Raw genomic sequence first — 12884 nt, forward strand, 5'->3', positions numbered from 1 at the left:
ACTTTGGTCTCTTATCACGTCTCTTTTATTATTTAATCAAATAACAATTATAAAACTACCAAATAATACGGAAAAACAATTGCTTTAATAAAAACGAATTGTTTAAACATAAAATACTTGTATTTATTTATTTTTAAAATGGGATGATTTTAATTCATAACTATTGAAACAATACTCTATCAAAATGGATTCGAAAATAAAATATATATATATATATATTTCTTGTTAATTAATTTAAACTTCCATTATCAACTAACTCCTTGACTAATTCAACAATCATTTGCCGATAAACGTCGTTGGAGGTGTTAACATAACTAGCTTCTACACTAGGTCCTGCACAACTAGTGTCTTCCTTGTACATATCTGGAGCCTGATCTGAATCACATGTCATAATAGGTATCATATCCATAGCTACTCCTAAACCAAAACCACTGTACTGACGAATTTCTGCGTATAAGCTAGGAAAACAATAGTATTGGTAAAATTAAAATTTAAATATATTCAATCATCTTAATTCAGTATATTTTTAGTTGTATAAGCTAGTACTTATTACGGAAAATGAAATAAGTATTGAAATTAAGTTATTTAAAAGTAAAAAATATAGAATGAATGTATTACTATTGCGTTACTATAATAAAATAAAAACCGATTTGGCATAAGATTTTTTCTAATAAATATTAATATATTTGTGTGTGTGTCTATGTATATATTAGATATACAATTTTATGAGATATAATCAATATATTATACTATTCCTTATATGTTAGTTTCATTAAATTCAATCATTAAAAAAATTAAAAGGAAGACACTTTAAATATATTTTGCATGTAACGCTTCATGACTTGACAATATAATAAAATGTATTAAGTAAAATAAAAATTATTAAATTTCATTTAATTTACTTCTGATGTATATTAGGGTAACTATTTAAACAATCCGTTTGTTTTAAAATGCTAGTCAACGAATCGATGTATACTTGTAATAGTTCTGTTAAATGCTTTCGTCGTAAGTCTACAGTAGTACAACAATATAACAAACTAGTTAAATCCAAAGCCGGAGAACCGTATCTTACTATTTGAAAGTCAATCATTGAAATCTTAAATTTTGAAAGAAAACAATAAAAAACAAAACTAATACAATTTAAGATTAAGTTATTACAATAATTTCCTTACGTCAGATATATTACCGTCAGGAGTGTATTGGAAAAGAAAATTATTCGTCCAACAATCACCATGACAAAGCACATCTAATGAGCCTCTAGGCAAAACTAATTCCGCCATTTGTCCAAAAAACGATTTGTGGTTAACAAATCTTTTAAACGCAATCATATACTTAGATTTTTCCGATTCAGACAATTCGGCCTCTAGCTATAAGTGACCATTATTTTAATAACGAATTTAAAAAATCTAATTACTTGCACTGACAATTTTTTTAGCACTTTCAACTGCATGCTTGTAGTATCCACCATACCACAATTCATAATCTTTTTTATAGTAAACTTCGTTTACAACTCCTGAAACGCAATTTTTAAATTTTTCCGGTTCATTTGCTTTCATTGATAGAGAAAGGCCGTGAAATTTTCCCAAGATTCTGCAATCACCCCGTTAAGTTATTATTAATATATAATCGCAGTTATAAACATTTTAATTTTAAATGATTGTTTTAATATTTTCATAAAACAACTGAAATTAAACATAACGTGGTTTAAACAATATCTCCCAACAAAATGTTTTTTAGCTTCGATGCGAAGCTGAGAAGGTATTAATTTTACTATGATGTATTTTTTTTTTTTTTTTTGTGTCTGTATACGCTCAATCTCAGCTCTCACTGAACCGATTTTGATGAAAAATATGTCAAAAGATCACAAATCGTATCTAGCTGAAGACATTACCCTCAAAAATTGAAAAAATTTCTCTCGTTCCCTGTAAACGGGGGAAATCCCCCCAAAAATTACAAATTTAAAAATCGCTAATTTTCGATATTTTTTTATTTTTTTTTACTGACACTTTTATATATATCTTAAATTAAAGCTTATGTAATATACTTTAATTTGAAAAAAAAAAAATTTCACCTCTGGACTTGTCTTCGTGGTGAAAACGGACATCAAAGTTAAAGAAAAACCTACACCCAGAGAAAAACCTCGATCTATATAATAAATTCATTGTTCAATTTGATAAATATATCATTACTATTGAATCAATGATATATTTATCAATATGATATTTTTTTTTCTTGTCTTGAACAATAATTATTTATAAGAATAGTTATTTTGTTCGTATTAATAAAACATTATCATAAACCCTTGATAAAATTTCTCTTTCAATTTTGATTGAGGTTTTTCTTTGGGTGTACGATTTCCGTGAAAAAATTTTCGATTTTATGTTATATTATTTAATTTATATTTTATATAACTTTTGGAAAAATGTATGGATCTATATTATTATTTTTTTATAATAAATATTGATATACCCCTTTCATCTGGCACGCTTTTTTTGTAAATCGGATCATACCCCTTTAACAAGGGGGGTCAAAACTTTAAACATGCGTATTGTTACTACGATATTTTCAATTTAATTTTTGAAAGTATTCCGGAAATACTGACACTTTTAAATATATCTTAAATTAAAGCTTATGTAATATACTTTAATGTGAAAAAAAAAAATTTGACCTCTGGATTTGTCTTCATGGTAAAAATGACTACCGTATTCAAAAATTTGCTATTTTTGTGTTAAAATTCTGGGTTTTGTATTTTATTTTATTTTAAAATACCTGACAAGGGGAGTACAGATTTTCATAAATATTATATAAATTAAAATTGATATAGTATAGATAGTTAAACTTATTTAAATTTGTTTGCTTCTTTTAAGTCGAGAAAAATAACTTTGAAATTTGAACTAGCTTAAATAGCCAATTTTTCAAGTTTTGGTAACAACATACGGTTGCCGAGTTGGTAAAACTTATGTTTTACATGCTTGGGGTACGAGGTTCCAACCTTCGTATGGCAATGAATTTTTTGCATTTTTTCTTAATTCTTTTTAAGTTAGTATGAATTTTTAACTCATTTAGATTCAATAACTTCAATAAAGATCAATGATCCCATCACTTTAGTCGCCCCTTGCAAGAAGAAATTTCTTATTCGTATTAAAATTATTTTACTATATTTTAAGTTTTAGCTTCGATGCAAAGCCGAGAAGATGTTTTTTTGTGAATATCATTTATTTTCTCTGCTCTAACTTGACCTACTTTTTTCAACGATACGTCCAATGACTACAATTCGTATCTAGTTGAAGATATTACCCTCAAAAATTGAAAAAAAAATTCTAATTTATCAATTAAACAGTTATTTATTACATCGTCTCCATAAAGACAATTAAAATCATTAATTTCTAATGTTTTCAAAATATTTATTAACGAATGAAGTTTGATATGATAGGTTTCAACTACAAAATTAAATCATTTTACTTTGTAATTTAATAATTTTTTTACTCTATTTGTGTGTGCTACTACTAGACTATAATATTACAATTTTTTTTTGTAACATGTTGCTATATAAATCATTTCTAAAAAAAATGATTGTTTTTTCTCCTGAATTAACAATTGATTTTTACAAATATAATCAAATTTTATAATACACTCAATTGAGTAAATCTTTTTAACAACTTTGTTTTGATTGGTACATTTAGTTAAAGTAAATCATTAAAATTAATTAAGTTCTCAATATTTCAATTATAGAATCTTTTCAACAAACAACAAAAGTTCCTAGGAAATTATTACTATTACTTCTATTTAAGTTATCTATTACCATAAAAATGCAAAAAAATATTGAGCTTTTCTGATAAATTTATAATAAATAGTAATTATAAAACTTTCTGACTGCATATTGATCTTAACGATACAATTTTTTTAATTGTCATNTATTGTAATTTAAACGGAGAAATTATAAAAATAATAAAGAAGTTATATTTTGCTTTACTTTTACGTGTATAAAAATTTAAAGGGCTTAATACAATAATTTTCAATAAAAACTGTTTGTTACTATAAAAAAAATGCATTGACTACAAGTAACTTTCATCAGATACAAAAATATACTTTTCTAAATCAACTTTTCGCGTTGTTTTCAAATCTGCAAGTAGACTATTTCTATCACTTCTAATTTTTTATATTATTACTAATTATATATATAAAATAATAATTAAAAGAAAAAAAAATTTGTTTTCAAATTATTACTGATTTGATTTTTAATATGTTAAAAATAATCAGTCCAAATTTTCAATTTTAACCTATTTTTTTGGTTCTTTAAAGTTGATGAAAAATTTTTGATAAAGATTTATGAAAGTTTATAGTAAAATAAATTGAATATATTACCATAACTTTTAGCTCAATTACAAGTTTAAAATTGACATCTAGGCCAGTCAACAAAGGAAAAATTGCGGAAAAAATTTTGTTTTTTTAAAAGTTGAATTAAAATATGTATAATGACATACTAATAGTCCTCATTGATTGGAATTGAGCTTTTTTTTTTACAGCCTCACAATAGTTCAAAAATATGAGCATTTTTTATTTTCTCAAAAAATATTTGACTTACAAAAAAAAATGTCGCACAAAAGTTGTTTAAATGACAATTATAAACAAAAAAATTATCTTATATTTTTTCATTTAAACAAATATTTTTCGAGTTACATTACATTTAATATGAGTACTAAAATTTATATTCCATTTTTTTCATTTTACGGTTACTTTTTATCATGTTATACTTACATTAGACACAATGTTATAAATGCATATGTGTGTATGTGTGAGTTTATTTATTTATTGTATCATTAAAGTGTAGTGTATATTGAGATACAACCGATAGAGTAGGTAATTGATTTGACGCTATATTATTTAAACCCAACTAAACGCTAAATTGTACATTCCGAAATAACAATCATATTATGTCAATTGCCACCGGAATATCTGGTAATATTTTTCTTTTTCTTTGCCTTAATCCCAACTACTTGGGGTCGGGCACCCTTATCCTAAGATTCCACTTGACACGATCTCCCACATCTTCTACGCTCACATCAGCTGTCCTCAAATCGCATTCAATAGCATCCCTCCATCTCTTTTTTGGTCTTCCTCTATCTCTTCTTCCTTCAACATTCATTTCTATAACTGTTCTTACAGCTTCCGATTCTTCTCTCCTCATAACATGACTAAACAATCTAAGTCTATTTGTGTCATCTTTATCCACGATTGACGCAACACCTATACTTCCTCTTATATGCTCGTTCCTTATCCTATCTTCTCTAGTCACTCCACTCATCCAACTAAGCATTCTCATCTCTGCTACACTTATTCTCTGCTCTACTTTCTTATCAACCGCCCAACACTATTAACCATACATCATAGCTGGCCTCACAATTTCATACTAAATTTAAAAACTATAATTAGTATTTATTCATATATTATATTTTAAAATCAAAGAACTACTAATCAGGATATAATTAAAGAAATAAGAGTTCATGTTGCTTTTAAAATATTTCACCAATTTCTCTAAAGGAAACACTATCTACAGATTTGCATCGAAGCTAATAAAAATATTATATTTAAAATACTGATTTTTGAACTGTTAATATTATAATTATTAATACAAAATCAAATAAATGTATATAAAAAATCAAAATAACTTTGTTGTGCCATTTTTTGTTTTAAAGAATTTTAAAAAAGTAATTTTATAAGATTTTAAGGACAATATTTAATGTGTTTTAGCAATTATAAGTTCGGGCCATAATGATAACTAAAGCTCAAAAGTTGATCACTTTATAAATCTTAAAAAATGACTTAAGGAACAAAAAACAATACTTTAAATGATTTGAAAATTGATTTTTTTGGAGATGTCCTCCATTTACGGGGAACGAGGGAATTTTTTTCAATTTTTGAGGTCAATGTCTTCGACTAGATTTGATTTGTTATCTTTGACATATTGTTTAAAGAAATCGGTTCGGTGAGAGCTGAGAAAAAGTTGTAACAGACACAAAAAAAACACATCATAGTAAAACCAATACTTTCTCAGCTTCGCATCGAAGCTAAAATTGTTTGTTATTTATAAATACTGCTCCCTGGTTTACAAGGAATTTTTATGTGAGACAAAATATATATAATAATAATAATATTGTAATAATCCATACATTTTTCAAAAAGTTATAGTTTTAAAAAATAAAAATATTAAAAAAATTTTTTTCACAAAAATCGTATTAGCTGGTATTATATACAAAGCTGAGAAGGTATTAATTTTACTATAATGTGCTTTTTTTTTTATTTATTTTTATTCTGTTATCACTTTTTTCAGCTCTCATCGATCCAATTTCTTTTAACAATACATTAAAAGATCACTAATCAAATCTAGTCGAAGACATTACCCTAAAAAATTGAAAAAATTTCCCTCGTTCGCCGTATATAGGGGAAATCTCAAAAAAAATTACAAATTTAAAAATCGCTAATTTTCGAAATTTTTTCAATTTTTTTTACTTAAAACAGCCATAACTTTTTTAAAAAAGATCAAATCAAAATAATTTTTTTTTTTATAGATACATGATGTCTACCTATCATTTGAAATATTTTTCGTTATAAATCTGACCCTTTACCCGGTCACAGGATGAATTCAAAATTCAAAATATTTTTAACCTTATAATGCTATAACTTTTTGAAAAATGTATGGATCATTATAATTTTTTTAAGATAAGTACCATTTATATTCTTCTTTTATGCGACATATTTTTTTTTTTGAAATCGGACCACTACCATATGCTATTTTTGTGTTAAAATTCTCGATTTTATATTTTACATTTTTAACTTAATTATGCTATAACTTTTTGAAAAATGTATGATCAATACAATTTTTTTATGAGAAATAATTATTATATCCCTTTTTCATTCGACATACTTTATCTTAATCAGGATATATATAAGGAAATAGTAGATCATGTAGCTTTTGGAATAATCCACCAATTTTTTAAAATTAAACACTATCTACAAATTTGCATTTTTTCGAAGTATTTTTTATGATAGTGATTTTAATCACTGTCAGATATCATCTATACTGGGTCCAACTATGCCACGTCCCCACTGTACCGCGACTCCTCTGTGATGCGTTTTTTTTTCTTAAAACTGTCATATCCTTTTTAAAAAATTAACAAATCAATATAAATTTTTTTTATAGATACCTTATGTATTTACCTATCATTTGTTATATTTTGTAAATATTTGACTCTTTACCTACCTATAGGGGAGGTTTCAAAATGGTACCTTTTTTAACTTAACTTTTCTTAATGTTCCGGAAATACTGACACTTTTATATACACCTTAAATTGATGTTTATGTATTATACTTAATTTGAAAAAAAAAATTTAACCTCTGGACTTATTGACCTTTTTTGGTAACGCATGTTGTTATACAAATTATTTAAAAAAAAAATTATTTTTAGTTATACCTGAATTTAACAATAGATTTTTACAATTATAATAAAATTTTATAATACGCTCAATGAAGTAGATATTTTTAACAATTTTTTGTTTGCTGTTTTTGGTATATCATTAAAATTAATTTTAGTTCTGTATACAGGGTGGCCCACCACTCACTGACAACTTAAATAACTTTTGATCCAGTTAATATTTTTAGTTGATTTTTTTTTTAAATAATAGTTATACGTTAGGTCTATAGCTATATCTCAATAATTAATTTTTTTACATTTTATTAAAAATATTAATTATTTTTAAATTTTAAATAAAATGTAAAAAAAAAATTAAGATAGCTATTTTGTAGAGTAAGAATTTAAGAAAAATTTTAGTAAAAAAATATCTTATTAATATTCAGTAGTAAATATTCTGTAGCGTTTTGAAGTTTGTGAAAATTTGAATTTTCATGTACTATTTTACGGTATTAAACATTGAAATACGTATTGAGAAAAGGACAGAAGAAAACGCTATCTTTTCATGATTACTGTGTATACATATGATGATAGTGTGTATACATTACAAACTTGGCATTAATACCATGATAAGAAATTAGATAAGGCAATTATTACTTATCACTCTCATTCAAAAGTATATTGAAAAGATAGCGTTTTCTTCTGTCCTTTTCTCAATACGTATTTCAATGTTTAATACCGTAAAATAGTACATGAAAATTCAAATTTTCACAAACTTCAAAACGCTACAGAATATTTACTACTGAATATTAATAAGATATTTTTTTACTAAAATTTTTCTTAAATTCTACTCTACAAAATAGCTATCTTAAATTTTTTTTTTACATTTTATTTAAAATTTAAAAATAATTAATATTTTTAATAAAATGTAAAAAAATTAATTATTGATATATAGCTATAGACCTAACGTATAACTATTATTTAAAAAAAAAATCAACTAAAAATATTAACTGGATCAAAAGTTATTTAAGTTGTCAGTGAGTGGTGGGCCACCCTGTATTTTTCAATTGTAGAATCGTTTTAAACACCAAAAATTACTTAGAAATGATCACTATGATTTCTATTTAAGTGATCTATAACGATAAAAGTGCAAAAATATATTGAGATTTTTTGATAAATTTACTGTAAATAGTAATTATAAAATTTCCTGGCTGCATATAAATTTAAAAATTACAATTTGTGGTATACATATAAAATTTATGATAGAAAAAGTCTAGTTACAGATATAAAAAGAGAGCGAAAAGTTGATTTAGAAAATTATATTTTTGTTTCTAATGAAAGTTCCATTTGGTCCAGTGTATTTATTTATAAGTAACGAAAAAATTTTATACGCATTTAAAATAAAGGAACATATAACTACTTTATTATTGTAATATTATATAATATTTATATAATTTCTCTGTATAAATTATAATATAAAATTATTGAATATCAATTTAAAACTAAATTTAATTAATATAATAAGTATTTATTCATATATTATACTTTTAAATTAAAGAACCACTAATCAGGATATTTTGAAGGAAATAGGAGTTTCTTAGCTTTTTAAATAATTTACCAATTTCTTAAAATTCATTTAATATATATAAAAGTGTCATATTTTCGGAACACTTTCAAAAATTAAGTTGAAAAAGTTGTCATTTTGAATTCCCCCATGTAGGCAGGTAAAGGGTCAAATTTATAAAAAAATATATAAAAAATAATAGGTTGATTTGGTTATTTTTAAAAAAGTTTGAAAACATTTAAAAAATTAGCGATTTTTAAATTTGTAATTTTTTTTGAGATTTCTCCCATCTATGGGGATCAAGAGAAATTTGCGGGGAACGAGGGACATTTTTTTCAATTTTTAAGGGTAACGTCTTCAACTAGATACGATTTGTGATCTTTTGACGTATCGTTAAATGAAATTGGTCCAGTGAGAGCTGAAATAAAGTAGTGACAGACACAAAAAAAAAAACACATCATAGTAAAATTAATACTTTCTCAGCTTCGCATTGAAGCTAAAATAAAATAACATTGTATAAACTATTGTTGTTTTGTTTGAAATCAAATAACCTATTTTATCCAAAATCTTCTTATATCATTCATATATCTGATACATATCCTTTCCTATTAATTATGAACCTAATAAAACTATTTTTTACTCATACCTAAGAATAGCCTGACAATGATTAAAATCGAGACCTTTTTGTCTGTCCATCATCACAAAACCTTTACACTGCATGTCTTCTAAAATGACTATATCTTTTTCTGCAAAATAGCATTTTGGTACGCTATCAAATGGGTTTTTAATGTTTTTAGTAGCCTGTGAACTCAAAAAATAATCTATATCCATAAAAACACACACACAAAAAATTAACGTGATTTACCTGATATTCTTGTAGAGCTGTATAAGCTACTTTGTAAAATTTTATTTCATTATCAAATAACATTTCAGATTTAAAATTTTCTCTAGCTTGAACGCTTTTTGGCAATAATTTATAAACCATAGATTTTTTCCATCCATTTTCTCCGTGTAGTAAAACTCGATAGACCATTGATGTGTAATTATCTCCTCTTTTTGTACCAAAGTTGGTCTTAAAATTTATTTAAATAATTTATTTTAATTTAGGAAAACTTTACGTATTTTATTCATTGAAAAAATTAAAAACTAATTTATTATAAATTTTACATAGATAAAAAGATCTTGCAATAGAAAATATTATTCTTACTCACTTCATAATTAATGATTTTTTCTCCAGGATCAGTTTGATCTACCACAGATTGCAAGAATATTAGATCTACTTCTCTAGATGCGACCATTATTGAGATGGTTACTACAGGATGCTTATTTCATAACTAACAATACTTTTTAATGGCATGGTTTATCAATTAAAAATAACTTTTTTGTTTATTTGACATGTTTAGCGTGGGGACAAATACGCAACACTGTACACTAGACTTAATTAACAAGCCAATCATAACTCATAAATGATTATACGTTTCATTTTTTACATTAGGATAATTGCTGGATTTTTAAAAATGTCTTATTATTATTATTTTTTGGTAGTACAATTGTATATTCTTTTACATGCATAAAAAATGTTCATTTAAAAATACAAAAGTTTTATGACAAATGTACAAAAATTTTAGATATTTTCTGTAATACTACAATTATTTGCATCAATAAATAGTAGTTCATGATGCGTTTTATCAATTAATTTTTGATTTAAATTTTTTAATTATTGCAGTATTTTAATAGCAAAATTTGAAGGTCAAAAAATATTTTAATAAAATATTTTTTTTCTTTTCAGAAACTTTTAGTTATGTTCTTTAACTCGTATCATATTTGAATTGATTTATATTTTTTTTTTCTATCGTTTTACGGTCTTGAAAACACATGATTTGCTGAAAATAGCCAATTTTATCATCTCATTACACAAGTGACTGAACGAATTTTTTTCAAATTTACATAGTACTTATATTTAGGCAATTAAAACGTCTGGTGAAAATTTGATGACAGAGAAATAATTTTAACGCTACTTATAGAATTTACAAAATTTATAATTTGCGTATTATGGAAAATCCACAAACTACGTAATTTTCAACATTCAACATTCAATTTTTATTTTTTGTATTTATTCTGCGTTCTGTAGTAGATTAAGTTATTGGGACTCATAACAAAATCCTAGGAGCAATGGTTAAGTTCGGAAAAGCTCCATTACTTTTTTTTATAAAGTTCATTAAATCAATAGATATTGTTGATTCTTCGACAAAGTTTTGACAAATTAAGAATTTTTCAAATAAATCATACGAACAAATATTTTTTTCATCTTCAGATTGAAAATGTAGTACCAATTCCATATTTTTAGATCTAATAATTTTTTGTTTTTAAAAACTAACCTATTAATGTATAACTCTTGTTTTAATTAATTCGTTCAATCACTATTATGTAATGAGATAATAAAGTTGTATATTTTCAGCAAACCACGCGTGTTCAAGACCGTAAAACGATACAAAAAAAATTATAAATCGATTCAAATATGATATGGGTTAAAAGAACATAACTAAAAGTTTCTGAAAAGAAAAAAAAAATTTTATTAAAATATTTTATGATCTTCAAATTTTGCTATTAAAATACTGAAAAATTAAAAAAATAAAAATAAAAATTTTGATGTTAAAAAAAAATTCAAAATTCATAAACTTAAGAATAAAATTGAAGTACTAATTAATATAAGTAAAACAGTGCTAGTTCCACAGTAATAGCTTATTTGGGTGTGAAGTTATAGGCTCTAGAACATAGGGTGTTTTTTCATGTTTTTAATTATAAAAAATGCACTATCTGAAAAAAAAAATATTATTTTTGTTGTCAATGACCTTTAAGAAGTCTATGATATAAATTTCAAAAATTTCTGAACTATAGCAGCACACACATTAGGTGATTTCACATGGAATGACCCTGTTTTAAATTATTATATCCATCGAATTTTTTTCTAAGTTGAGAGTTTAGCCTTTTTCTTACAACAAATATCTATTTTCAGAATGGCTATATTAAAATTTCGAACAAAAATTAAAAATGTATGTATTTTTATTTTTATTAGATTTTTATATTAAAAATTATAATTTTAACGTTTTTTTTAACTGTAATAAAATATTCAATGAAAAAGTAATACGCTGTTATGCGCTGTTTATCCGTTCCGCATATCCATTAAGTTCAATTGTATATGGGGAGTAAACTAAACTTGGATTTTATTGTTTTCACAAAGCTTAGCCATTTCATTTGAAATATATTTGCCACACATCTCAATTTGTATATTCTGTGTCCAAATTGTGCTAATACTAATACTTCAAACTTTTTAAATATATATATAAAGTAAAGTTTTGTTTTTAATAAATACACAAAAACAAAATGTCTACAATTATCAAGAAATTTTACAAAGTATTACTCAGCTTGCCAAAATACTTGTATAATCGATCAAAAAATATCAGTATGAAATAATTCTAAAAATCGCTCTAGTTGTCTTCTTTTTTTACTAAAAGGTAAAGTGCTTGTAGATTGTTTGGCTAGAAGAATATATTTGATTATGTCAAATATATTCTTCTACCTTGCGTTAGTGTTTAAATCTAGTATAGTTCTTGTGATACATTAATATGAAAATCATCTTACTGGTTAGTGAAAATTGAAAATTTTAGTATGATCTATTGTATTATTTCCTTTAACATAACTGTTTTTAAGATTAATAATGAAAATAAAACATTTATTTTATTTTCGATATGGATTTAAAAAAATGTATAAAATTGACAAAGCCTAATTGTAATTGATTTCAATTCTTTTATCACTCTCTAAAGACATCAAAATATTGCGCATCAAGTTTATTATTGTAGTGAGTTATCTATAACATGTATAATCATTGGTTCAATTTTATATTAAAAATAA

At 24.5% G+C, this 12884-nt stretch overlaps 2 protein-coding genes across 2 annotated transcripts in view; one reads left to right on the forward strand and one right to left on the reverse strand.

Annotated features, from left to right (window-relative positions):
* The window catches only part of LOC126896988 (tight junction protein ZO-1), a 158164-nt gene that overhangs the window by 74619 nt on the left and 70661 nt on the right, over positions 1–12884 (forward strand). The window lies entirely within an intron of this gene.
* On the reverse strand, positions 117–10373 carry LOC126897005 (uncharacterized). Its single transcript, XM_050670325.1, has 7 exons — positions 10184–10373; positions 9838–10044; positions 9619–9773; positions 1425–1590; positions 1173–1367; positions 903–1096; positions 117–458 (listed from the first exon to the last, which is right to left on the reverse strand). The coding sequence occupies exons 1-7, from the start codon at positions 10268–10270 to the stop codon at positions 230–232; spliced, it is 1233 nt and encodes a 410-aa protein (XP_050526282.1). The 5' UTR covers positions 10271–10373; the 3' UTR covers positions 117–229.

The sequence above is a fragment of the Daktulosphaira vitifoliae genome, unplaced genomic scaffold (genome assembly GCF_025091365.1).
Source record: "Daktulosphaira vitifoliae isolate Bord-2020 unplaced genomic scaffold, ASM2509136v1 Scaffold_1, whole genome shotgun sequence".
In the NCBI taxonomy this organism is placed as follows: Eukaryota; Metazoa; Arthropoda; class Insecta; order Hemiptera; family Phylloxeridae; genus Daktulosphaira; species Daktulosphaira vitifoliae.

Coding starts and splice junctions, on each gene's coding strand:
- LOC126897005 (XM_050670325.1), bottom strand. CDS start 10,270: ATGGTCGCATCTAGAGAAGTAGATCTAATATTCTTGCAATCTGTGGTA. Junction 9,774..9,837: donor CAGCTCTACAAGAATATCAG/GTAAATCACGTT, acceptor TTGAGTTCACAG/GCTACTAAAAACATTAAAAA. Junction 1,097..1,172: donor CTGACGGTAATATATCTGAC/GTAAGGAAATTA, acceptor TCAAAATTTAAG/ATTTCAATGATTGACTTTCA.